Source organism: Lonchura striata, chromosome 2 (genome assembly GCF_050655825.1).
Source record: "Lonchura striata isolate lonStrDom1 chromosome 2, ASM5065582v1, whole genome shotgun sequence".
Classification (NCBI taxonomy): Eukaryota; Metazoa; Chordata; class Aves; order Passeriformes; family Estrildidae; genus Lonchura; species Lonchura striata.
In genome coordinates, this window is record NC_140704.1 from 21790881 (window position 1) to 21818368 (window position 27488).

The window sequence follows — 27488 nt, forward strand, 5'->3', positions numbered from 1 at the left end:
AGTAGAAATTTAAGAAGGGAACAAAAAATGTCATAGAGAAGGAAATGAAGGTTTGCTCAGAAAATGAGCACGTAAAGAGGAGAGCGGGGCTGACGGCGGTATGGGCAGGGAGGGAGGGAAAACGCCCCGGCTGCCCCCCCAGAGAGCCGCCGCCCTCGCCCGCAGCTGTCAGTGACGGCAAGTTTTGCGGCGGGCGCTCTCTCAGCCCCGGAGCGGTGCGGTACCGGGGCGGGGGCGACTGCAGAATCCCTGCGGCGCTGCCGGGGCTCCGGGGCTTCCCCTCCGGTCTCGCCCCGCTCCCTCGCGTCCTGGCAAGCGACTACATTTCCCAGCACTTCCCTCTTCCGAGCGGGCTCTGCGGGGAGCCGCGGCGGCTCTCGCCATCTCCTTCGCTGGCAGGGGGCTCGGCGCGGCGGCGGGGCGGAGCTCGGCAGCCCCGGCCCCGTGGCAGCCGCGGCTCCGCAGCCCCCCCCGCCCGTGCAGGCGCGGAGCCGGCGGCGCTCGGCGGCGAGCGGGGCGGCGGGCAGCGCCATGCGGGCTGCCGCCTGCCTCCTCTGCCTGGCGCTCGGCGCCCTGGCAGCGGCCGCAGGTGAGTGGCGGGGGCGGCGGGGAGGGGGGGACGCTGCGCCGAGGCTGCTGCGGAGCCCCATGGAAACGGAGCCCCCGCTGCAGCCTGCGCGCCGCGGGCGCAGCCGGGTGACAGTGCCTCTCCCCTGCGCAGGAGGCGCCGGGCCGGCGGCGGGGCGGCGGGGCGAGAGCCCCTTCGCGGAGCGAGAGAGCATCAGGCCCCTGCGGCTGGTCTCCGGCGAGGGCGGCGGCGGGGCGCGCTGGCCGGCGCTGAGCACGCGGGTGCGGAGCGAGGCGGCGCGGGCACAGGTAAGCGCCGGGCGGGGGAGAGCGGCCCCGCAGCAGGGCCCGCGGCGCGGAGCCCCCGCACCCTGCACGGGGGTGCTCGCACCGCCGAGGGCACGCTCCGTGCGAAGCGATGCTCGGCCCGACGCGCGGCTCGGTTTCCCGCAGGAGCGCGGGGAGCGCCAGCCCTGTGCAAGGGCGCTGGAATCGGTGAGGATGGTCCCCGTGCGTGCTAATGCCCTCCTCGGCCGGCAGCGGGGCCCGCGGGCACAGCCCCCTGCCTGCCTGCGCCGACGGGGCACCAAAATGAAAGTTGCGCTGCCTTTGCGACAGCGGGGCTGCGGCTTAATTTCGGCTTCTGGCTGCAGCGTGGGCAGGGTGGGTTTGTGTTCTGTGGACTCGGATGTGTTTTTAAAAATAGAAATTGTATATCGGAAGGGAATTACTTGAAATGTAACATGTGAGCTAAACACGCTACATATTGCCTGCTACCCAACTCGGGGTATATTTTCAAATTCCATAGACTCATAGTCATTAATGTTGGGAGAGACCTCTAAGATCATCTAGTCCGACCATTAATCTGGCTCCGTTTGTGTTAAAAAACATGTTTTGGTTGTATGAAGCCAAATCCTTATAACTTTTAACAACCTAATTTTGTCTTACAATACAGTGATTTTCATCTTGACCCCTTTTGTTTGATGTGGCACGTGGCTGTTACATCTAAAGGAAAGAAACATTGAGTCCATATTGTTATAGACGTAGAACATAAAATCTGAGCATTTGAGCTGACATACAAGATGAGTTGCAGGCCTCTGTTTCCTCCTTTTCTAATTGACTACTGTGTGTTTAAGAAACAAAATACGTGAAAAATTGTCTCATATTTCTATTTTTTATAATCCATGAAGTTTAAGAACTGACATCTTGCATTCTCTTTGTTTCATTAAATAATAAACAAGCTCTTCATAGTATATGTATTTGCCTCTGAATGTAACTTACTCTACATAAAGATTTTTCAGATATGAAGACCATATTTATGGTACAATAAAATACTGTTCTCAAAGTTCATAATGCTTTGTTCAAAGAAGAAAAAACAACTCCTTTCAGAGTTTCAGGATTTCACGATTCTTTGAAGACCCTCAAAAAGTCACAAGTTCAAACACTTTGTGATATGTCTGTTTTAAACTTAGTAGTGGTTACATTTAGCTTTAATATTAGGCTTAAAATGCTGGTCTTGCAGAACAAATTGCTAATTAATGGGTTTTGTTTTTCTGAATGTCTCAGCTTTTATTTACCAAATCTTACGCTCATAAAATTTTCAAGTCATCCTGATCTACTTAAGTTAATAGTAACACGGATGGTTTGAAAAGGGTTAAATACGTTTATTTCACAACAACTTCCACAGTAAACCAATGTTAATGTGTAAAAGCTCTGCTGTAAATGTGAAAGCTACTACAACTTTTCTTCCTGATCAAGAAGTTTCCCTGCTGCTGCTTAAAATATTCCCAACCTCTTCCATGGTATCTGACCGTTGTTATTCATGGAAGGATACAGTAGCTGACAGTACTTTGGACAAAAAAAATTGCCAAGCAGGCCGAACCAAGTGAAGCAGAAGAGACTTTATGTGATTCTGGCACAGAGCATGGTTACATCCTGATTGCAGGATATTGCATCCCTTGCCCAGGGATCTGAGTCAGCTCGCCGGTAATGGACCAGCAGCGTGTCTGACTTTGCTTAGCTGGAGTTGTGTAGGAGCTGCATTTAGGAAGATGCTTATCAAAGTTATGGACTAACTTCACAGAATGAAATTCTGTGGTGCTTTTGGGTGTCTAGTGAATGGCACATGAAGTATAAAGATGCTGGATTCTGCTTGTACATGAAGAGACACCCATGCCTGCCCTGAAGAGTTAACAGTCAGTGGCATATAAAGAGTAGGGGAACAGAAGTGTCCTCCTCATCAATAACATTTCCATATATATTTGATTGTTGTATGATTAAATACACTCTTATTGTCTCCATGTTCTATTCATTGCTAATAGTCTTTGAACAGCTGTATTTGAGAGTTTAAAAATCTGGTCTCGAATAGAGATTTCAAACCAAAGCTAACAGCCTTCTGGATTAGTTAAGGGAGCATGGTTCTTTGAGGAGGTAAAAGCATTCAAGAAGAATCCCTGGTGAGTGAAGGACTAGCAGCCATAACTAGAAAAACAAAGATACCTGAATGGGAAGGTGCATTCAGAGGACTAGCCAACAAGGCTGTAGTTGAATTATGTAAAACAATGTAGTTGTGTTTTGAATCGGATAAAGATAAAAGTTGGGGGGGGGGAGAGAGAGATAAGCTGGAGAGAAGGAAGTTGCATTAAATCGGATTGGATTCCTTAATTCCTGGATGAAAGCTTTAGCTGCAGAAAGGGCAGGAGTTGAACAAGAAGGATGCAAGCCTGAATTCAGAACTGCACAAAGGCAAATGAAGATGATCATGCAGAGGAATGCAGAAAAAAAAGCGTGGCCTTTGCAGATCAGGCTTATGATGGAGTTCAGCCAGAGGATAATACGAGTAAAGGGGGTTAAAGGAGATAATTGAAGGCAGAAGTGACTTAGATGTGATGAATGGCAGATTTCTAAAAAGTAATGGCTTGTTTTCAACATTTGTTGAGATTTTTCTCTAGCAACTTCCTTTGTTTTGTTTGTTTTGGGGTTTTTGGGCCATTGCCATCAGAGTTGAGTGACTTCTATACCTGCATGCTTTACTATTAAATAGTAAAGGAAATAGTCTATATACTCATCCTAGAAACCAAGAATGTAATTGCTTAAAAAACATAATTAATGTGCTCACAATTGTAGTTCTCCAGGATTGCTGAACCTCAGAACACAGCACAAGGCAAATGTTGTAGGCTATTACATCTTCATGCCATTAATGTCTTAATGTACAATGTATAGTGGACATTGGAGAATTCACATGACTTTGCGTTTTTAATTTTAATTCCATTGCAGCATAGAGACATTACTGGTATCTGTGACACTCCTGTACTTCAATTTCTCTGTTCCTCAAAGGGCGCCTGTTAGTAGCTGCACAGCACTTATTGTATAGAATAATCAAGATAAGATACAGCTAAAAGTACACTAATATTGTATTATCATTTATGCAATCCGGGATCTTAGCAATGGGCACCTAATTTACTGTTGCATAAATAAGTGTATTAGAAGATGAGAGTCCTCTATGTCAGGGGCATTCAGTGAAGGCTAATACACTATTTTTGTGTTTGAAAGAAGGACTTGGACATTTTTAAGGAACCTTTTAACTCTGTGCCTTAAGCCATATTTTGGTATTGTAAGAAGCACATGAGAAACCACAAGTTTTGTAATATTTTCCTTTAGCCAGTACTGTCCAGGCATATTCTTTGTTAGAATGTGGAAATATATAAGTGTCCCTCCCCACTGCCTGTATTATCATTATCCATTGTTGATACATCTAAGTATCAAAGTTAAGTATTTACATGGAAATTTGTGAGATTTGCTATGGTTTTCAGTGGGAGCAAGGTTCTGACCTGCTATGGACAGAGATTCACTCATCTCTGCTGATGGTGCAGGACATCCATGATATAGCAATTTCAGTTTCTCAAGCTGTTTTTCACTTGCTCATTGCCTGTTGTGATGAAGATACACTGGATTCTTTCAAAGAGAGTAAAAGGGATGACCTGGTTGTAAGGAGCCTGGCCTGAAGGGACTTCAGGACTGAGCTACATCTGGAGACAGAAGTGCATGTTGTTTGTAGTCCAGAGTCAGTAATTTTCAGTAAAGAACTTAGTTGTCTTCTGCAGCCTGCATTTTTTGTAACCAAATCATACAATTATGTACACCTATTTGGATTCACAGCTTGCAGATTTCTTAAATGATTTCTTATTGCTAATAATGAGTTTCAGAGCAGCTTTGCTCTGTCTTGCTGAGTTTACTTAACTCTGCTTGCTTTTGGATTTGAAATTTTCATTAGTTATTTGAATGTTGCCTAGTCTTTGCTATTGCATTCTCTGATTTCTTGTTATCTCACTCTAGTCTTTGAACAGGATATCCCACTTCTTTGCAGGTGCTTCTGAAATTGCTGACTCTTGCTTTCTGTTCTGGTGCTCTCAATTTCTGTTGGTATTGTGAGTTACTGTGTTGGATAGTTCCAACGAATAGTATTTTGTTTTTCTTTTAAAAAAGAGCTCTGGTTGTTGAGTGGCTTATAAAATATCTCTAGAGTTTTGGTCTGAAGGATGATGCCTGCTGGAAGAGAGAAGTGTCATGAGATATTGCTTGATTAAAAAATTATTTTATGCCCACTTAATAAAATTATTTCTGTCTCTTGAAGAAACAGAGACATTTTTTGATCATCCTAACATAAAACCAAAGGGAAGGAGGCTAAACTGGGAAAGGGTTTATACATGGTAATAACATGCATTTGGTTTATTGCTGAATTTTATTTTCTTCCTGCCTTGTTGCCTCTTAAGGTTTGTAAGGCATTAGGCAAAATGTGATATTTTACAGCATATTCAGTGTATGCAGTTCTGCAACAAGATACTTCACCAACATGGCAATATTTTATGAATATATGAATGGTTAAAATAGTCATACTCTTGAAGGTCTTGCCTTCCTGAAGAGGAAAAAACTGCTGAAAGCTAAACTTTGCTATAGGTTGTGTGTTGAATGATTTAAGGACATTGAGGTTGTCCTTTGATTTCTGATGTAGGAGGCATTTTCACGTACACCTTTTTATAAAGTACTCAAAGTGTGTTTTGGTATTTTATAGACAAAGAATATTTCAAATTCCTAATTCATCCTTCTTTGCAAGCTCATATCAGGAAAAGTCTTCCCCTGCTTGATAATGAGATTTGTTATGACAGTAAATGTATAAGTCAAAAAAAAAGTCTCTGGTAGTTACTGCTTCAGACTTCATGTTGTTTTGTGTCATCTTCTCATGTTTGTGCCATAGCAGACTGGAAAAGAGAGATAATTCCTAAAGCTATGGCTTAGCCTTATAAAACAGGCTTATATACAGCCAAAAAGGATCATAAAGGCTCAGATATAACAATTTGTATAGAAAGTATTTTCCCAACATTTGCTTGTTGCCATGATTAGTGTAGTGACTGCAAAGTGTGACAGAGGAGTGCTTTCCAGCTCTGCTGAGGAATGTATCTGTGTTCACTCCTGGTCTGTGTCGGTGCCCCTGAGTGCAGGATCACACTGAGTATTCTTTCTGCCACAGTTTCACTGTGTACCTGTTTTGGGACTCCAGCCGTGGCTGATCAGCTATAACACATGCAGAGTGTAGAAGTGTGTTGCATCCTGAGTAGTGTCATGATAAACTTTGATGAGATTTATCCATATTCTGGAGGAACTACGTGTGAAGTTAAGATTCACTCTGAAATGTTTGCCACAAGAGCATTATGGACTTATATGTTAAAAGATCATGGTAGTACTTCTGGTAGTCCAGGTCCCTTTTGTAGTTTTCCCAATAATCATACCAGTCTTTAAGTGACTCAAAATGAACAACTTTTTTAGGGCTCTGCTTGTGAAAACATTATCACAGTTATCCTGTCAAACACTGCTTAAAGGTCAATCAAACTGTATAAAACCTTCAAAAGCCTGACAAGGTTCAGGTCTGTAAATTGTGGGTCCTTCCACTGGCTCAGTGCTTTTATCTCTCCAATTAGCTCTGCTGAGGTTTGTAGTCCTTCCACTTGTGGCTGCCTTCTGCCATGTTTCTCCCCTGGAGAGGATGGACGACGAGGATCCTTGTCTTCCACTCCCATGGGTTTCAGCAAGGCTGCCTCTCCCAAGCAGACTGCTCTTCTTCTCCATGGGCAGTAGCTCACATGTCAGATGATTTAGTTTCCAGCCCAGGCCCATATATATTCTCTCAGTCTGGATAACTGTGGTTGTAGAGGGTGAAATCTAATACTGTCAGAGGATCAAGACTGGGCACACAGGATTTTGGTATCTTCCTATACAATCTATCTTTCTTGTCATCTAGTGACATGGTTCAGTGTTTTCATCACTAGATAATATTTTTTCATTATTGTTTTTTCTAGAAATATTGTAATTGTTTCTTGCATGTTAACCAAACCCGCTGTATTCAGTGTCTCCAAAAATTACCGTGGCTCCTATCCTGTCTTCCTTTTCTCTGGTTTTGACTTATGTAATTAATTTTAAACTATGCCAAATTTGCTATAATTGTCTGTGGAAAACTTTCAGACAAGAAAGCCTTCAATGCACCCCTAGTTACATTCTTTCCTTTGGCTTGCCAGTGGTCTCCTGGATAGTGTGTGGATATGCTGTTCTCTGGAAATATCTTTTGGAGCACATACAGGATCGCAGAGATCTGTCGCATGAAATTTAGCTCTTTGTAGCTGCAGATGCTCCCTGGTAGTGCTCTTCTGGAGCCACTGCAATAGTTGCATTAATCTGCAGAGGAGAAATCATTGCTGCAGGGGTGAACTGTGCAGTGGCAGCTGTGCTGAGCCACAGCCAAGCGTGGATGTGGAACGACATCACTCTCCTCAGATGGAAGCATGTTCTGTGCAGATGAAAGCTTTGGACACTGAAGATTCCATCTGTGCAAGCTTTTAATACTTTAGTGGGAGGACTGTGTGAAGGAAGGATTATGTGTTTTTCCCAGAAACTTTATTGTTAAGCTGAACAGAAAGGTGGCTGAAGTGCATGTACACATGGTCAGGCTGTGTTCTGCCAGGCTGTGGCATGCACTGCCATGGTGGGGCTTGGCTGGTTGGATAAGTTCAAGTGGAAAGTCAGTGTTATCTGAAATTGAAGATTTATGAAGAATAATAATTATTATTCTTCATAAATCACAAAAAATATTTTGTGATTTATGAAGAAATCACAAAAAGTGGCAAATAACGTAGAACAGTTTTAACTTTCGAGTCACTAGGAGTCCACCTTGAAAATTGGATTTTTATCCAGTTTTTGACTGAAATTATCTTACAGTTAAAGTAAGTTAAAAACACGTCATTGTTGCTGTGCATTTGTCCCAGACAATGAAATTTGGTGATTCATCCAGTAATTTGACCAGCTCTATGCTAAATTCACTCTTAAGTCTCTCTTTCTTCCTTGTTTTTAAATGAAATGGGTGTTAACAGACCAGAGAATTGTAGCAAAGGACATGCTTTAGAAAAGGGTACTCCAGAATGTGTTATTAATATAAAGTTTATAAAAATTTGTGTGGGTAAATGGCTTCTAATGAAAATGTGATGTGGAGGAATGTGGAGGTTAGAGCCTTGACTTACAGCTCAAAAATTGCCCAGAAGAGTAGCAGTATGTAGGAATACACTGTGTTCCAGAAATGTCTCCTTAGAGTATTTCAACTCCTGCAATTCTGTGGGAATGAAAAAAAAATCCATCCATCAGTTGTTTCAGAAAATATATACAGTGAGAATGTTGATTCATTTTGGTTTCTTAGACTGTATCAAGGGGAAAAGGAGTTTTGAAATTTGCTTTTCTTGCACTTTTCAACTTGAAGCAGGACTTTGATACTTGAATGTAGAGGATGAGTCATATTTAAAAAGTATTATCTGTGGAATTGATTGAGCAATGTATTGGCATGCCTGAGAGTCTGCAAGTTTTTCAAGCTTTTGTTAGCTGCTAATACTGACAGGATGTTGGTAGACTTTCTGTCGGTGCCCAGTCCATTCCTGGGAGAAGTTAACCAAGTTGGTAAGCTTTAGGTGTCAAAGAGTGCTTGTTACTTCCAGTGGGCAGAACTAATCTTTTGGTGGTAAGCTTTCATTTGTATGTAAACTAAATGTAAACTAAATGTAAAACCAATTGAAAATGTTTGGAATATGTCACTATGTTGCTGAAAAAAGGTTTGGTCACTGATACTGGTATAAAGGAGCAAAATTAGTGTGGATTCTTTTTACTGTGTTTTAGTGCTTTATTTGTAATGTAAAGGCAGCTTAATGGAGGGTTTTTGTGGATTTCTCTCATAGTGGAGCTCTGTTCCTTCATTTCTGAAGACTACAAGAGATGCTGAAAAGGGGACCTTTAAATGTTATTGATTCCTTTCAGAGCTTGGAAAACATGTTGCTAAAAATGACCTCAAGGCGCCATCTGCTTCAGCAAAGGAAATGCCTTCATTCCTCCTGTCTGTTGGATCCGTTGAGTTTTCCTTCTTGCCTAAATGGTATTCTTGGACAATAGTCCTTTCTCCAGAAGGGTGACACAGAGATGCAGATGGGTTCATGCTCAAGGGCTGCCCACGGCGCGTGCGTTGCTGCCCTTGTTTTGTCCCGTCCCCTGCAGACGGGCGATGCGCGGGTTGTTTGCCTTGTTCACTGCAGCTGTGCACGGGCCACGTCTCCTTTGGGTTCTTCCCACTTGAAACTGCCAGGGAGATGGGTATCTACTGAGGATAGATTGTCCTTGTTGGAGTCCTTTCCCTCTCATCTCATGTTTCTTCCCAAAGTAGTTTCCCCCTCTGATTGCGCCAGGTCCTGGGCTGCTGAGTGATACAGATGGAACACATTGCACTACTGCTGCTGTAGTATTTTTTCTGACTCCTAGGCATGCCAGTAGATTGCTTTTCCTGTTAGATCTGGCTTTCTGAAAACTACAGTCACTGCGGGGAGCAATGGAAACTGGTGTTTCTGGGTCACAGGGTGAGTCTTTCTTTGTTCTGCTCCCTGTCTTAGTTTAAGGAGTGTGATCTTCAATGGTCATCAGAGTTTTATGTGAATTATGGCAGGAAAAGATTCTGAACTTTTCAAATTTTCATTCATGACTTTTCTTTGTTTTCTGTATGTAACCCTGTACTCGATTAATCACAGCTATAACAACCTATTTAATCATATTTCCCCTGGCCATTAGCATTAGATGAAGAACCTTTTTGAGTGCATTTTAAAAACATGAGATTGAGCAGTCACCAGTTTTTTGGTTTTGCCCCAGTAGTGATATATTTAAAACCTCTGGCACTGTAGTTGGATGTAACCTTTTATACATGAATTCTTGCTATTACCCTTTCAGAAAAAGGGAAAAAAAAAGACTTCCCATAAATTCTTGCAGTTCTTCCTTTCACAGTGATTTGAAGACTTGTAGTAATTAGTCTCATAGGAAATCAAAACTTATAAACAAAATTTCAGAATCAAATTAACATTATACTCTACATTTAAAAGCACAATGAGTATGAGATCTGGTGCCACAGGGCTTTACTGGTGCTGGAAACAAGTGTTAGATTACCTCTTGGGAAGCAGCATCTTGCTCATTCAGTTGCTCAAATTTGTCCTATTAGATGTGTGAGATCAAATGTTAGCTCATGCTAAATTTGCTGGCAGTGACAGCCCAATAGTTTTCCTATCTTCATTGTTCCAGATAACATTTTACTTTGGGTGAATTTTCATGAAAGATGAGGTGGAGGTGAGGAAGGAGAGCAGGAAGATAAGCTTTCAAGGGTCCTCAGAAGGATTCATGCTGCTACCCAGGCACTGACTCTGCAGCAGTGACACCTGTGTCACATCTTGCATCGCTTTGTGCTCAGGGCTTTTTCCCCTTGTGCTCTTCCCCCATCTATATTGAGTAAATTCAAACAGTGTATGTATTCAAATACACAAATAAACAAAATAGGGGGGTTTGTTTTGATTTTTTGTCCTACTGGGATGACTATTTACTAACATTTTAGAGGTACAAGTGGTTCTTGCTTCTGAGTTTGAGTCCATTTGTATGATGATGTTTATATGGAGAAAAGCTATTTTAGGTCATGTTTAAGACCACAAGGACTGGGCCTTGGCACTACACTCTAGCTGATGGTGTTTAGCTCTCCCTGTTCTCCACCCTCATTTGGCATGGAGAACAGATGTGTGATCCAGGACTTAAAAATGAACATGCATCTATTAAAATATAGTCTTATTTCTAGCTTTTCCTCAGAATAAAAAACTGATTTACTAAACGTACTCCAAAGAGGTAGTTGCAAAAATGTTTTCATCAAACCACAATCCTATTCTGCAGTTTCTTCATTAAATAAACTCCACCCCGCCAAGTGCCCCAAAGATACTTAGATTTATGCATTGGATAATAAGAGAGAGCTTGCATGAAGAATGTCAAATATTGATGGTTCATACAGTAAATGAGTGCCTATAAATATTAAGAGAATGTTAGGGAAAATAAAAAAGACATTTTACAGTTGTTTAATATGCTATGATATGTGAATCTAGTTCAGTGATCCTGAACTTTTGATTAAGGTTAGATATTTCTAAATGGCAATAGAAAAGACCTCAGGAAATAATGTTGCAGTTGTATTTTACTGTATATTTTTGAAAGAAGATTCTTTGACTTAGGATACATATTTTAAATATTAGACCTAGGCTTATTTTCAATTTTTGTCTCTTAGCAAAGTTTTACTTTTTTTTTCTTCCCAGTACATGTGAAAATGTAATTTTTGAAGAGATTTTCTATTTTACATAAAGCAACAATATTTATTAGAACAAAACTGAGGCTGAAAATTGTCTTTTTAGAGTGTGTAGATTTTATGTGTCCTATTTGAGAGTGCTAATTGACACTATTTTTCTACTCTAGTGTAACTTTACTTGTAATGATTATTTTTAAAACAGCAAATGTAGGTAAATCTACTTAATTTTTTATTGTATTTTTCATTTAATTTCATAAATATATTTATTTTGATTTCCCATTGGCTTCTCTGTGTTCTTACTGAACTTAAGATAACTTATGTTATTTCATACAAACTTAAGCCTGTTGACTGTCAAGAAGCTCAGGTTTCTATTCTATTAAATGGGGGGGAAATGAAATTAATATCTAAGGAATCTATTATTTTGTAAATGTGACTGACTCATGAAATGTCTGCTATAAAATCTCATTGTTCTTACAAGCTCTGAAGCACACTATTAAAGTTTTTTCTTCCTGTAACATCCTGTGTTATTTTATCTCTAGATTCTCTTGATGCCTTTCTTTCAAGTCTAAAAAATTGATAAGAATCTTTTAATTAGAAACTAAAATGCTATATATAGTGGTAAATAGAATTTTTTTACATCAAAGGGCAAACATATAAATAGGATTTTCTCCTCAATTGTTTTTATGAGAATGTTCCTTTTTGACAGAAATTTTTGTAATCTCTTCCAGCAAAACTTATTAAAAAGCATCCAAGTGCTTTATTAAGGCTACTTCTCAAGGAAGAAACATGTTATGAGGAATTGTACATTGCATCACAACACATTTTTAATTATTTTTTCTCATTTTTTGAGGAGAAATATTAGTCATCATGTTGCTGTGCTGCTTTCAATACTCAGCTAATTATACACAATGTGAAGAAAATGTCTAAATTTTTCCATTTCAAATTCTTGTTAGTTTGATTATTCAAAAAAGTGCACAGCTTGTAAATGTTTCACTGGTGTTAAGATATTTGCCCTATTTGAAATGAAAATCACTGGAATATATTTAAGGTCCCCTCCAGAGCAGTGCACTGATGTTGATCTGCAGAAATGTGTTGTAGTTGATGTACACGTGTTCCCTTCACAGATGCTCATTCTTTGGGGCCAGCTTCTGGGGAAAGCTGATCCCCAGCAGGAGTACCGAAGGGACATCATTATCCTGTTGTTTCTTTATAGTAATAAATAGCCATATTTGGTACTGGTTGTCCATCTCCTCTATTGCTGCAGTGATCCCTGAGGCATGGAGCAGGTGATTTAAAATAATTGGAATCACATTGCTCTTGGTTTGGCAGGAAGGTTTGCATACCACTTTTGTTTTTGTAGAATTCAAGCTTTTAATCTTCACTTTAAATAAAATATCTTTGTGCTTAGTGATTTGAAATAATCTTTTCCACTCCATTTACTCTTGATTCCGTTCAGGCATTCACTGACATGCTCAAACTTCACAGTCTTTAACAGAAGTTAGCTCTGCATAGTTGCATTAGATGCATGGGGTGCTGAGTATTTTCTGTAGTGGGCCTTGCAGGTCAGTGGAATTTATGCACCACTAAGTGCTGCACCTGAAACAGCTAATTTCAGAGCTGTTGTTGGTGTTTTTCTTCTTCAGTTGCATGACATAAAAATTTCAGAACCTTTTGATCATGTCAGAGGCATTGCATTGTGCTCTTCCATTGTGTTCAGTTCTCCTTTCCTGGCTCTTGTTCATGTTCTGCACTGAGTGCATCTTCTGGTCTCCAGGACCTCCCCTTTCATGACTCAGTTGTCAGCCCCTGATGTGTCAAGCTGATGGTTGTTGCAAAAGCCTCACATTTTCTGAGAAATTTCCTGGGTTTGAGAACTGAATGACGTAATTGATTGTCTTGCTTTTGTGGTTTAAAGAAGGCTTTGCGGGTGTTTTTCTTGTTACTTCTGCTTGACTGAGGTGGTGTAGATGGAAAAGTACTTATTTCCTCTCTTTGGGTTCTTTTATTGATGTATGTCCATGAACATAAGCTCCTGGCCATTTTACCTATTCACTGAGCAGGCAGGTAGATGTGCTTAAAGATAATACAGACCCAAGACTTTTTGAAATCCATTTCTTTATTTTGTGGTTCTTAACCAGATATTTGGAAGAACTGTTAACCTAAAAAGTGCATTGTCTGGAATTCTTAAGGTGCAGTTTTTTGCTACGGTAGATGAGATTTTTAGCTGAAAAGGGGGAATCTGTCTTCCTCTTCATTCTCTCTTGAGTGTCCCCTTTGACTTGTTACTATTGCATCTACCTTGTGGTTTATTTAGATCAGTTTATTTGTCTGATGAAAACCAGGCCCACTTCAAGTGGTGATGAATTTTCTGCTGCTGATCTGACTTGCTGGCTAGCCGCATGAGCTGACATGGGAGAGCTGGTGAGAAGACATTGCCAGGATGGGGCAGAACTGTTTGCTTTCAGCAGCAGCCCACAGTGTGCAGTGTGACAGTGCTTTAGAAACATGTATCAGGAAGGGATGCAATTTCTGGAAAGGGATGAGTTTCTCAGCCTATCTAGAGTGTCTTGGTATCTTGGTAGGCCTGAAATATCTTTGAAATACACTTGATTGCACTTGAGTTTAAACTTAATGGTAAGTTTCTGTGTTTGCATCATGTGTCTTGGGGAGTGGTTACATCTGTGTAATGTTTTTCATATTAATTTATTCATATACCTTTTCTCCCTTAAAACATTAACAGTTTCTGTCAGGAAACAACTGTGGTCCAGGGTCACCTTAGAAATACATTAGCTTGTAGTTGTTTATCTTAGAGAAGTGTTCAAGAGAGGAAATCTCTCAGACCAAATCGATATGGTGCAATATACCTAGCAGTTAAAAGCCAAACCAAGCTGAAACAATAGAATATTTTTTACTCTGATAGTCTCTGAAGTGGATATAGTTTAATGACAAATGTTACATTTAATATATGTGCATTTAGAAATCCAAGCTAGGCTTTTTATATTCTTTCTTACTCACTAATTCTCTTCTGGTACCAGCATATGGTCATATAGAAGACTTGGTTATACTTTATATAGAGATCTAAATGATGGCATATGTAACTATGTTGTTAACAAGCAGGAATAATAAAATGCTGTAGAATGTTCTTTGCATTTAATAATGTAATGATGAGAATCAAAAAACTGGGCTCTCATTTCTCCTTTGATCAGAATGCAGTTGTTGCAGTGCAGGTGGATGAATGAAGGTTAGCTAAGGTCAGCAAATGGGCTGCAGTGGAACAAGGGAATGACAGAACTGCCACTGGTCCCTTGTACCTTACTTAATTCTTGGCCTGTCACATCCTGTGAACAGCAGCCTGAAAATTCACATCTAGCAAAAGAAGATGAAATTTTAAAATCACTCAAAGCAGACTCTGTTGCCTGAGAGGGGGAAAAGAAACAACAATGGTAATGTGATAATTTGTTGATGGTTGTTTTTGCTGTATTTATGGTTGCACTAGCTACTGCAGGCCAAAACCAGCTAAATGATGGTCCTGCATGTGGGTGCCATATGTGCTGTGGGTGTCTGCACATTCTGTGGGTGTCATTACAGATGCCAGCTGGATGTGTATTTTTTTGTTTGTTTATTTGCTTTTTAATTTCTTTATGCTTTATAGATACATATATATACATACATATATATATTCATTTGGTCAAAAATGGTACATTTTTCATAAAAGATGATAAATTATCCAGAAATTACAAGAACCACTTAGCAAAGACCTGGTAGCCTGTGTTACAAAGCAGGTTAGATGTAGTGGGGATTCACAAAAGGATATCTGACACTGAGTTATATCTATTGAGGTGCCTTCTAAAGAGCTTTCCAGTTTTACTGCATCCTTCTGAAGTGTGATGTAAATGTGTAGACTTTCTTGTCATGCAATTTTGCGTGCATCTCCACAGTAGTGACACAGCCAGGCATTTTTATAGAGGGCCTTCAGCCTGAGCATTGTCTAGTAAGAGAAACTGTTCTGACTTCTGGGTTTTTTAAAGGATTCATCTGTTTGTGTATATGTATTCATGTTGTTTTCTTTTTTATTTATTAATACTTAGGCTTATATATGTAGTCATAACAAGAAAATTATGTTGTAGAGCAACTAAAAGATGTAATAAACAAAAATGTCATGATTCCCCCAGCTTTCCTTTTCATTGCTGCTGTACTTTTCCAAGGAAGCTGGTTTTCTCAGCTCTTCTGGATTAAATGCCTATTGAAAGCCTGCCAGTAGTTTTAGAAAGAGTTAACTTGATGATTCACATTATCCCATCCCGTGTTTCCCAGAGTTTTAAAGAAATAATTTGTTACAGTCGTACTATCCTGTATTATATTTATTTGGAGAAGTATGGTTTAGAGTAGTAAGTGGCTCTTCAGCATTTCCTCTTAAGTCCTCTGTCTACATGCTTCAAATCTTAATGTGCACATTTCAATGGAAACAAAATAGGAACAAAGTTGATACTGTTCCAAAATGTCTTCAAGTAGCTTGTCTAATTAATTAGTTAAATAACATGGCTGTTCTGTTTCTTGGGTGTTTTCAAGTCTAGAAACAAGTGTTGCTTTCTATTGGATAGCTGAGTATTTTCTTCCACTATTACTAGAAAAAAACTCTTGTTTCTGGCAGTTGGGAGTTATGAAGTGTTCCCATGTTTGCCTGCTATAGGACTGAATTAAAGGAACTAGTTTGGGGAGAATATATGGTAAAGAAAAGAAGAAAAGCAAGCAAACAAACTGTTTCTCTACCACTCGTTTTTCTTTGGTTTTTGTAGCTGCTCAAGAGTTTGGAGTTTTGGGAACCTTTTAGAGGTTTGTGAGTCAGAGCTTTACAGAAAATGCAGCCAATTATATTTTAGCCCATTGCTATCCCCTGTGTGAGAGTCTGCGTGAATGAACAGTTTCTTTCAGGCAGTGTTGGTGAGATCCATGAGAGTACAGTGGTCTGACCAAGCCCATAATGTCTCAGCTGTTCTCTCTGGTCTGTGTCCAGAGTCAGTGTAAGGAACATGTGAGCCAGGGCAGGTCTCACTTCCCCTTGCTGGGTTTTGCCCAGGATGGGAATTTGAAGAGCTGTTTCCTATGGCAGAGATGGGTTAAGATGGGGGGCTGCTCTGAGTCATATATTGTTTTGTTCGTAATTCTTGAATAAGTCTTATAGATTCAGAAAACAGATCTTTTATTAATTATCATAGAATGCTTTGTCTGTTTCAATGCAATTTTATTTGATTAATGACATATTTTTACTTACTGTATATATTTTGTTTCTGTATTCTCAAACCAGTACAAAAGGTTTTACCATGACTAAATAATAATTCCAGTCTTTTCCATATTGCAGTCTACCCACATTGCTCGAGCCAGCTTCCAGGTTGATGCTTTTGGATCATCTTTCATCTTAGATGTGACACTAAACCAGTAAGTAGTGACCGTATCTTAAACTACATTTGTCCAAGACCTGGTGTCTGTGAAATGGAATTTTCCAGTGGAGTTTTTAAGAGGATGTATTATAGCAAAAATATTATATTAGGTATTGAGTTAATTTGTAGTGGAATATTTTAGGTTCTTCTGTTACTTTCTTGAGTAGCATTGTAGGCTTTGATATTGCCATTGTTACTACTTGGTATTTATTCTGGTATAACTAACATTTTAGTAGCATAATTTCAATTCACAGAATCACAGAATGGTTCAGGTTGAAAGGGACCACTGTGGGTCATCTCATCCAACCACCCTACCCATGCAGGGTTATCCTAGAGCACATGGCACAGGATTGTGTCCAGGTGGTTCTTGAATATCTCCAGTGAGGTAGACACTGGATTGTCTCTCTGGACAGTCTGTTCCAGTGCGTGGTCAGCTGCACAGTAAAGAAGTTCTTCCTCATGTTCAGGTGGAACTTCTGAGCATCAGTTTCTGCCATTTGCATCTTGTCCTGTTGCTTGGAGCCTCTGACAAGAACCTGGTCCATCCTCTGGGCACCCTCCCTTCAGATACTTGGAGACATTGGTGAGGTCCCCTCTCCTTGTCTCTTCTCAAGGCTGAACTGGCCCAGCTCTCTCAGCTTTTCCTCAAAGCGAAATGCTCCTGTCCTTTAATCATCTTTGTTTCCTTCTGCTGGACTTGCTTCAGGAGCTCCGTGTCTCTCTTGTCCTCAGGAGCCTAGAACTGGACACAGCACTCCAGGTATGGCCTTGCTTCTGCCAGTTTACTGTAAAGGCAAATGACAAACTTCACATGATATTAAAAGGTGGATTTCCCAATAACTGGTAGCTCTGAGCATTTTAATAACCAAGCATAAAATACTGAAGATACATCAATTACACAACAGCTAATCCTCAAAAACCAATGAGTACTTGGGAATGAAGTTTCTCCAGATGTGTTTACAGCCTATTTGAACAGAGAAGCATTGTAAGGCAGTAGCACTGTGAACTTAATGAGGAAATATTGAATAATAGTAAACTTACAGTGTGTGGCTTTCACTAATGAGTTTTGGAAGTAGTCTTTCAGCATAGCTGTTTTAACATAGGAGTTGCTTTGCTTTTCTGTCCTGAAGTGAAACAAGAATAAATAATAGAGTAAATAGAAATGTTTTGTTAAGTAATTCAGCTCCTAATAATTGAACATAATGTTTTGTGGTTTGGTGTAAGAGTTTGCATGCAATTGCTGCAAGTTTTTCTGCTGTAAAGATGACCTGTTCAGGTTGCAGTGACACCCACTAAAATTTCACTTGTAGATAAAATTGAAACAGTGGCAATTTCTTTACATGCACTGACATTAGTTAAAAAGCACACGTGAATCTCTGGTGGTTACAGACACTGGAGACACTCTGCTGCTGGAGGGAGAAGGCAAGAGGCTGCTTTAGAAGTATGATTTTATGACAACTGTATTTTAAAACAGCTATAGAGGAAGAATTTCCTCCTGAAAAGCACCAAATCCTTGACACTGAAATGTTTCTTGGAAGTAGAAATTTTGTATACATATTTATACCATACTGAAAGTAGTCTGCACAAACCTGTTTTAATTTGGCAGGTTAATGATGTGGTCACAGTTAGTTTCTAAAATATCAGCATTGTCCTTAGAGTATAAATTTTAGGTCATCTTAAAAAAAGTAAACACATTTATTATGAAAAGAGAAGTTAAGGCTTTGATTTTATGAGCTGCAGCTTTGTATGTGTAAGGAAACTTGTAGGTAGAATTTTTGTATATGTACATAGAAACAGAAACATATGTTTAACATTTTATATTTTGAGCTGAGTGCCATTTTTATTCCTTTATTATCTTAGATGATATTGCACAAGTATGTGTATGGTGAGGCTGTCAAAATGCTTTCTTATTGTTCCTAAGAGTGCCAGAATCCAACTTAATATTAACTTTTCTTGAAGAGCTTCACTTTTTATAATGTGAAAGGTGTTCTATTACAAATTGTGCAAAATGAAAGAAAGAAAGCTGCAAGGAAATCAAGATGTTTGGCTGCTATCATGATATCTAAATCACTTTTAAACTACTTCTGAAATATCATTTGCAGATCATCAAAGAAAAAGAGGCCCAGGTACACCAGAGAAATATTTAAAACATATTTTTAATTATCATTCCTGTGAAAAAAAAATCTTTCATTCAGAAGGTTGTAAATATTTTTTTCTTTTGCAGTTCTTACTCTCCATATTATATCCTGTGTGTATGTTTAGACCATAGTAGCTCTATAGTTGAAAAGTTGTTAAATTCTTGTAAGCAGCTAGGTTCAAGATTTTAGTTTCCTCTGAAAAAAATATCAGTTTAGTATTCATAACTGAACCTCTGCTGATGGCTAAAGCATGCTGAAACAGGCCCCTGTAGTAAACTTAGCTCTTACGTGCAATATGCATTTGAGAAATGTTAAAGGAGGTATGGGGGACACAGGAGGAGAAATAATTAAAAATACATAGGTTTTCAGAAAGGAGGGCCACTCCTTGCCTATGTCAGCCTCCTTTCTTTCAGTCTTCATGTTGTTAACAGCTTACTGTACCTGAATATACATGAGCATCATCTGTAGTTACAATAGCAGTGGAAGGTCAGTCCAGTGAAAGTGTTCATTCTCCTATATGTGCCCCAACTTATAGAGGAAAAAAAGTTCAAAATTAAAATGAGACTAGCAAACAGGGAGCTTAAAAAAAATCAGAAATTAAAATATGCTCCTGACTCCAGATGTTTTTTGCAAATATTTTTTTCTTCTTTTGCTGCTTTCCATGTGGGTATTGTTTTCTCTATTCTTTTCAAATCCGTATTTTTATCTGTCAGATTCTCTGTTCCCTCTGCTGCATTTGCCTGTGCTGTTTTATACATACTCGTGTTGTGTACCCTATTTTATTTTAGATTCTGTTGTGTTGGTATATTTTCCATCTCTGTTCTTATTCAATTCTCTAGAGTCACACATTTGTTTGTCAACTTTTTCTATCAGGAATGGTTGTCCATTTAGCCACCACCATAGGTACTGCACAAATTTCTGATTTTTCTTTTACTGTTTCCTTGCCAACTTTCTGTACACTCACAGTTGAGGCTCACAGAAATGTTCAGTGTCCTACTTTTCTCTCTTCCCCCATTGCCTGATTTTACCACTTCACTTTCCTTGCTGCTATTGATCTGGGGTGTTAGTTGAAGCAACTTTCCCTTCTTCTGCCACCTCCCAGAACAGTGGCCTGCAACCAAAGGCTCACTGATTTCTGCACTGAAACAAGCAGCAAAGGTACAGGAGCTGGGCAGGAAAATAAAGAAGTGAACCTTACATCAACATTTCACACATCAGGAAAGCTGAGGCTCAGGACAGGAGCATTCTGCAAGTCCTGGATGCAAATGAGAGGAAAGAAATGAAAAAAATTTCCAATTGGCATTAAAGTGTGGTCATTTAACACTGAAATCAGTGTGCTTTCTTCTTGCTTGTTTTGGATCTCAACTAGTTGTGAATGCACATTTGTTCACATTAAATGCAGATGTAAAATATCCTGAAGTATAACCTGTAATGATAATAGAAAGTAATAATAAGCTGTTAAAATGATAGTGTAGTGTCCCTTTTTTAGTTTTCCTTAGTGATGGTGGTATTTTCTCCATATATATTGCTATTCTTTTGCCCTCCTTTTTTTCCCCTGAGTTGCCATAGTATTTCTACAATGAGGTTTTTTCTAAGATACAGTGTTTCATTTTAACTTTTCTTGCCTATTCAATTGCCTGTAGCATTTAAAAGGAGCTTTCAGATCAAATTAGCTGTATTTTTAAGAGGTTGAATGCCTTAGGCAGAGGTTAGGGATACATTAGTGACTGTGGTGTGTTTATGAGTCTGTTGCCTCAGTATCTGTATGTGTTCTGGGCTGCATCTAACGGAGCTGTTTTCTCTGGCTATCCTGATTAGTGCTGCCTCCATCAATGGGAGAGCCAGGGCAGGGCTGGCCAACAGCACAGACAGGTGCTGATCCAGCCTTCCCACCCTCCACAGGTGTCCAGCTCCAGCCACTGACCCAGACCTATGCAGGAGTCCCGCAGCAATGAAACGTGCTTCCTCATTTCTTTATTTTAGTTCCTTCCTCTTGAAGTTTTTAATGCTGTGGTGGCATCTGTGGCTCAGCAAATGGCTGTTTCTTTTTTCGTGTAGAATATTTCTTCTTAAATGTAGTCATGCAATCAATTACACTCTCATCTTGTGTTGTAACTATGTGATTAATTAGCAGAGCTTATCAGGACATGGGATGCGTTTCCCAAAGCCTCCTTGAATCCTTTTTGCACACATGTATCTGTCTTAGAGTATCTGAGCCAGGACATGTTTGCTCATGGGTGAAGCAGCTGAGACCTGATGTGATAATGGCCCAAAACAAGCTGTGGTTGTGGGCTGGGTTTGGAAAGAGAGTGCTGCTGGATGGGTAGTTGGAAAAACTGTAGTTTTTGTGCTTGTCTGGAGGCTGGATGGGCTCTGACATGGGGGGATCACCCCATGTTCACTTACTGGAAACCACAATGGGCAAGAAAGATGATGCTGCAGCATCACCCTTCGTATAAAGGCTGTGGTGTCTCAATCACGGAGACAAGCAGAGTATTTCTTGTGTGTGAGTTTGAAATGTGGTCACTTCTGAGATGCAGTATGGCCTTCAGAAAGATCCCTGAAGCATCTGACCACCAGTCTGTGACTTGGCTTCTCATGTTATAACAAGAAGAGCCCTCCCTGATCATGTCCTTTTTTTGTGAGAGTGAACACATTGATGGCCTGGGATCTTCAGGTTTGTGGTGGGGGGGAAGTGCTCTGAAGGGTCACAAGCATAAATAAAGATTTCATGCTTATATTCAGTGCTTCAGGACTGCACTGTCCTTCCTGGTGACAGTCACTCATTAGGATGGAGCAAAACCATCAGCTGCTTTCTCTTCCTGCAACACAAATTTAATTCCTTTGGTCCATGTTTTAGTGGAAGTTAATCTGTACAGAAGTAGTAGGCTGGGTGAGATGTGATCAGAAACTCTGCAACTTTAGGAAGCTCATACATCATCTGTTCCAACTGTGCACCTGGCCATGTCCTGAAGGAGGATCAGCACACTGTATAAATTGATGGTTGTCATGATTAACTACTTTCAGAAGGCTGAAAGGTTACATATGAGGCATTTTTTAAAAACTCTCAGAAAATATGAATAGATTTTTTGTATATGTCATTCTTAATTTAAATTATTTCTGGGTAGTGATATTGCAATGTTCCTGGCAGCCCGGAAATTGAATTGTTTTGCTTTACCACTGAATGTATTTTGCAGCTACTGCTGAGAAGGATGCAGACATTCCTCATGCCTTGTGGGGAATGTTTATTAGGAACGTCTTTTAACTAGGGTTTTGCAAACCTTACAGGATCAGATTGTAAACTTCATCAAAAAGATCTGAAAAGAGAAGCAAAATAAAAGGCATCTTGACAGACAAGTGTCAGCTTTTTCATCAGAGAAACTGCTGAAACTTTGTCTGTAATTTCTCTTGGCAAATGGTCTCCAACACTAATATCAATGTGTCATGTAAGCTGTTAATGAAAAACATATTCCTGAATTTGCTTTAAATTGTAAACATTTCATTCTGTGGAATTCAAATGGATTAATTTCCCCAAGTGGTTTAAAAAATGCAGTTGCACTGTTTATAACTACTGCAGTTTTTGGTGAGTCGTTCTCCTGTGCTGCCCCTGTGAGTCTCGTGCTTCTCCTGGTCACCCGCAGGAGGGGAGTGAGAGAACCCATCTGCCTTTGCTCCTCTAAAAGTGCTCTGTGCTTTCTGGTCTGTCACTGTTGTAGTGATGCCTGGTAACTATTTGGCTAACTGTAAGTGATGGTCACATCAGAAGCTCTTCTGAGCATTTTTGGGCCTCCCTAAGTTCCAGGTCGATACCTTATTAGTTACTTTAGTGAATGTCTTGGTTGCACACAGTCCCAACTTTTCTCATAAGTGGCTGCAATTTACTGGGGTCAAAGGAATTCAAGCTCTGTTCACTTTCCTTGTTCATGCTGTGTTCATACCCACTTGGGTATGATCACATTTCAGTAATTGATTCTTACTTAAAATAATGGCCTTTTCACTTTAATTCTTTTATTTATTATCAATTTATGTGTAGCATGATATAGACTGGGCTCAGGTCTTCTGAATAAGGTATTGAATTGTCTTCTACATTATCTTTGAATTATTTGTTAAGTAATGTTTATTGTGTACTCTGTGATCAGGACCCCAGCTGACCCAACAGGACTGTCTTTCTCCTTTTGAAGTCATTCCCCATCCCACTCTGTGATGAAAAAGCTACTATGGTCATAATTGCAAAGTTATGCAGACTTGAGAAACACTTTCTTGCTGATACTATTGCTTAATTTCAAATGTTTATTTTGTTGTCTGGGAGGCAATTATTCTGTTTGTTGTTAACACATATTTTGTACAAACTGTTTTGAATGACTTACTTTTTTTAATGCTTAATGAAAAATGTTGATTCTGCAGAGATTTCTGACAACTGATTCTGTTTGGGCTGAAGGACAAAGAAGGGTGAGGAAAAAATTCAGGGTTTTACTAGTGTATCACTCAACATCCTGAGAGTGGGGAAGTTGCCTGGGGTTATGCAGTTAGACCTGTTTGTAGCATCATCACTCAGGGCTTCTGCCTTTTGTGTTTGCTTGTTTGTTTTCTTTTTAATTTTTATGTTTAAGAAGTGTGAGAGTTAAAAATTCATCAAAATAGAAATTGTTTTGATTACTAGTGAACCTAACTGATAAACATTCGAACCATAGTTTCAGTCTGAAAAAACTGTGTAGCATGGAGTTCTCTTCCCACCTTGGTATGTATAGCATATCAGCTCTTTTTGTTATATTCAAAGCTTGACCTCCTGGATCTCTGGCAAAATGGCATCTTTTAGGACCCTTAATAATTGCTTTGCCTTTTTAATGACTCGCTCAGGGTATCAGTATCTTTGCTGAATTGTACATTCACTACTTCCTTTTTTCTGTGTCATGTATAAAGGCAGCATAATTTTTGCACTTTTTAGTGAAATCCTTCTTTCCATTGTTCCCAAAATTTGCCCAGGACTTAAATTTTTTATTTTTTCAACTTCCTTTTTCTCACTATAGAGTTTACTATTTAGTAAATATTAACAATGTTCTTGAGAACAATGTTCTTTAGTCGTATTGTATAATCACTATTGCATTTGAATTCGTAATCCCTTGTAAAAAAAATCCCTGGCAAATTTGGACAAGAAGAATTTTCACTAAACATATGTTAATTATCTATAAGTCTATTACCTTTTTTCAGTTTGTTTTGTACACAGTTCTATTATGCTTAAAACATCTCTTGAAAGGATAAATTGCTTTTGATAGCTCAATTACATTTCTTATATTATAATTTAGTTTTAGGTTAAAAAATTTCTATTACCTATTATTTCTGTATTATTGACAATAGATTTGTTGATTTAGTAAAAACTACAGGTAAACACCGTTGAAATTGGCACAGGTTTGCTGCTGACTTCAGTTGGATATGAAAAGTTTAAGTCATGTCTGTGAAATTCCAGTGAGTGCTTTATTGACATCCTGGTTAAAGTGAGAACAAAAGGTAATTTGTTTAATTTACCTTTTAATTCCAAGTATGTCACTGTGCATCCCCTCATAAGATACTTCCCTGACCCATTAAAATTTTTCTGAAAGGCTGTTCCTTTGTTTTCTCTTCAATGGATGTGATAAAAAATATTTTACTGTGTTTAGACAATTGCATTTACTAGAAGCAATGTTTGTTTGTTTAGAGTGATTAAAACATATGGAATTATCAGCACTAAGTAAATTGTTTTTCCATAGTCTGAATTCTTCTGACACAAAAGTAATTATAGAGAATGTATTAGTGTATATTTGTGAGTGTGTGTTTGTGTAGGGAAATTGTCCTGAAGAGATATTATCATTCTATTAGCATAATGTTTTTCTTTCTTGATGATATACCTTAGATTACCAGGTCATTTAGGAGAAATATATTTTCACACATACATATACAGAGATACCTCATAGCTACAGATCAGTCATGTATCAGTGCAATATAGAGTCTGTTTTAAGTAAAATGGCTCAAACTAGGGAAAGAATCAAGTAATGTTTCAACACCTAAGAATTTATCTTCTAAGTGTCAAGTATCTCCAAGTGACTGTAACTTTAACTGTCAAATAACCTTTAGCCATTGTGAGAGATTTTACAAGAAAAACTCTATTTTTGATTTAGCCTGTAAAAGGGGCTATGATAGTCAAAGCATAATTTCTGGATTTACTGTTCCTCTGAAATGGAGTTATGTCCTTATATGCTAATATCAGTTTGATCACCATAGTTTTTACTTGAATGTTTGGTTTGTATTTAGATTTCTACCACAGCCATAAATAATACAAAACAAGCCCTTGACCTTTCCAGCTATTTCTTTATTTGGTTATTATTTAACAGCTAGAATACAATTCATGTTTACAAAGGCAAGTAGTATCCATACAAGTTGGTCTAATAGGAGCAATTATTTTTTCTTACTTGCTTTCTGCCACCACGAAAGGCCTCCACAAAAGGTCACCACAGCTACACCACTACTGTGGCCCTGTGAATTGGTACTTATAAATAGCAGGCAGAGTAAAACACAGGAGGAGGCTAGTAAAGAGGAAAATGCATGAAGTGGAATGTGAATAGCAGGTATTTTCTCTACTATCATTTATAGGGCATCTCTTCCCTGAGTCAGCAGCCTTCCTTCATAGGCCTCTTCTGGTGCTGTCCAGCCACTTTGCCTTGTTTTTTACTTTCTCCTTGAGAACTCCTTTGGCATCATGACCTTCTATAAATATAGCACCTACAGAGGCAGAGGAAGTGCTGAAGGACTTTTAGCTTGGGGCTTAAATACTTTCCTCAGCTAAGCAGTGAAATGAATTGAAATTTATTTTTCTAGACAAGGAGTCAAGGGATTCATGGAGGTAGGAATGAAGATATGAAGAATAGAAATAGTAAAGATGATTGCACTTTCTGCTGGGGAATTGGAGGACCTAATGGATGTCTGGAAAAATCATCAGCATTCAGACTCTTGGTCTTTAATTCTGTAAGATTATATGAGGAATAGGTTATTCAGCCCTTTTCTAGTAAGGATAGTGGTTCTTCTTAAATGTGTTTTAATCCAGAAACTGAATCAACAGGTGGTATTAAAACAATGTGTTGTTAACATATGGAACATCTTCGCTAACAAATAGCAGTGCTCAGCTTGCGCACACAAACTCTGCTGTACCTAAGCACGAGACTTGTTTGGTTTGTTTGCAGTATCTGTTACAGATATGGCATCTTTGAAGCCCACAGCTATTTTTTTCTGCAGTTGTGTGAATTTTATATAGCATTTTAATGTGTTTTGCTAGTAAGATGCAAGATGGGTGTGCCCATGTTTCCTCACTCAGTGGCTGGAACAGGCCAGACATTCTGTATGGCATGGTCTTTAATGTAATTGTTTGTATTTGGCTGGAACCTGCTGGTGCGTAAAACTGCATTTGCAGACAATTGTGTCACCTTAGTGCAGAAAGAGTTTCCTTGGAGAAAACCACAAGCAAATCAAATTCTGCACTTTGGTTTGAAAGGCTTTGCACACAGTGCTGCGATTTTCTCCCTGGCTATATTAGCATGAGAAGCAGCAGGTAATAACCCCAGCATAATAACCCCTCTATGTGGGTAGACTTCTTTCCTCTTCCAAAATATGCACAAAAATGAGGTTTTCAAACCCCCAAAGCACCAATTCTCAAATGCAAATCTGGCAGGAAATACTGATCCTGCTCATTGCCTGTTTCCCAGGGATGCTGTGGCTGAGGCAGGCAGAAGCTCCCCTCACCCACTGGGGCTGGGTCCTGTCCCACTGGTGCCACTGCTCCCAGCAGCTCGCTGGGCTGAGGCAGGGACACGACCTTTTGTTTCACCCTGCAGGATGCATTGGAATTATAGACTGGCTTGTGATAGACAAATATTCTACTGGTAAAACTCTTATTTCTTCAGTATGACCAAAAACTACTCTGTTTACATACTATAGATGAGAGTTTGCTTGATAACCTGATACTCTCACAATTCAGACACCTGGAGTCTTGTTACTTTGAGGTCTTTGTACTTAACAGTTTGTAATTCATTGTTATTGTGATTCTTCCATAAAGGCCCATCTATTTATCTGTTTCTTCAATTATATTAAGTTCAAATTTCCCTCTTAAATAATTTTCTGATTTTAACAGAATTCTCTATGTCTCTAAAATTCTTCAAGTATCTAATTGCTTCCTATTTGATTTTAGTTCTTTATTGCCCAAGTTGTATGATGAAATAGTAGTAGATGAATAAAGCAGTGAGAGATACCTTACTTGTACACCTTATCAAAAGAGCTCCATTTTAGCTTTTCTCTTTCTTTTCAAGTGTTTTAATGAAGGATTATGGAATCTGCTTGTATTACTGTGAAATAAAAATAAATTAATGTCAGCCAAAAATAACCCCTTTATCAATTGACTGAAGTACTGGTTATATGATAATAGCTTTATTTATTTAAAAAAATAAATGACAAAACAATGTTAAAAAAGTATTTATCTTTGTCCTTTTCCTGTTCCATTTACTTTATTTCTAGCATCCCAAAGGAAATAAAATGCTGTCATCTAGTGAGATATACAGTGAGATGATGAAGAAAAATCATCTTGTATTTTTATTAAAGATGACCTGCAAAGACATATTTCTTCTAAATTGGGCTTCTGCCCTTTTT

At 39.1% G+C, this 27488-nt stretch overlaps 1 protein-coding gene across 11 annotated transcripts in view; it reads left to right on the plus strand.

Annotated features, from left to right (window-relative positions):
• The first annotated feature begins 469 nt into the window (after positions 1-469).
• The window catches only part of ADAM22 (ADAM metallopeptidase domain 22), a 131729-nt gene continuing 104710 nt past the window's right edge, over positions 470-27488 (plus strand). For 4 of the 11 annotated variants that reach the window (XM_085566327.1, XM_077788178.2, XM_085566343.1 and 1 more), the window contains exons 1-3: positions 473-589; positions 722-876; positions 16605-16681. In XM_085566327.1, coding sequence (XP_085422453.1) covers positions 532-589; positions 722-876; positions 16605-16681 — 290 coding nt within the window. In that variant the 5' untranslated portion in view covers positions 473-531. Of the gene's footprint in view, positions 590-721; positions 877-16604; positions 16682-27488 lie in introns of all 11 variants that reach the window. The other 7 variants (XM_085566367.1, XM_021551750.3, XM_085566336.1 and 4 more) reach the window with 6 other exon arrangements.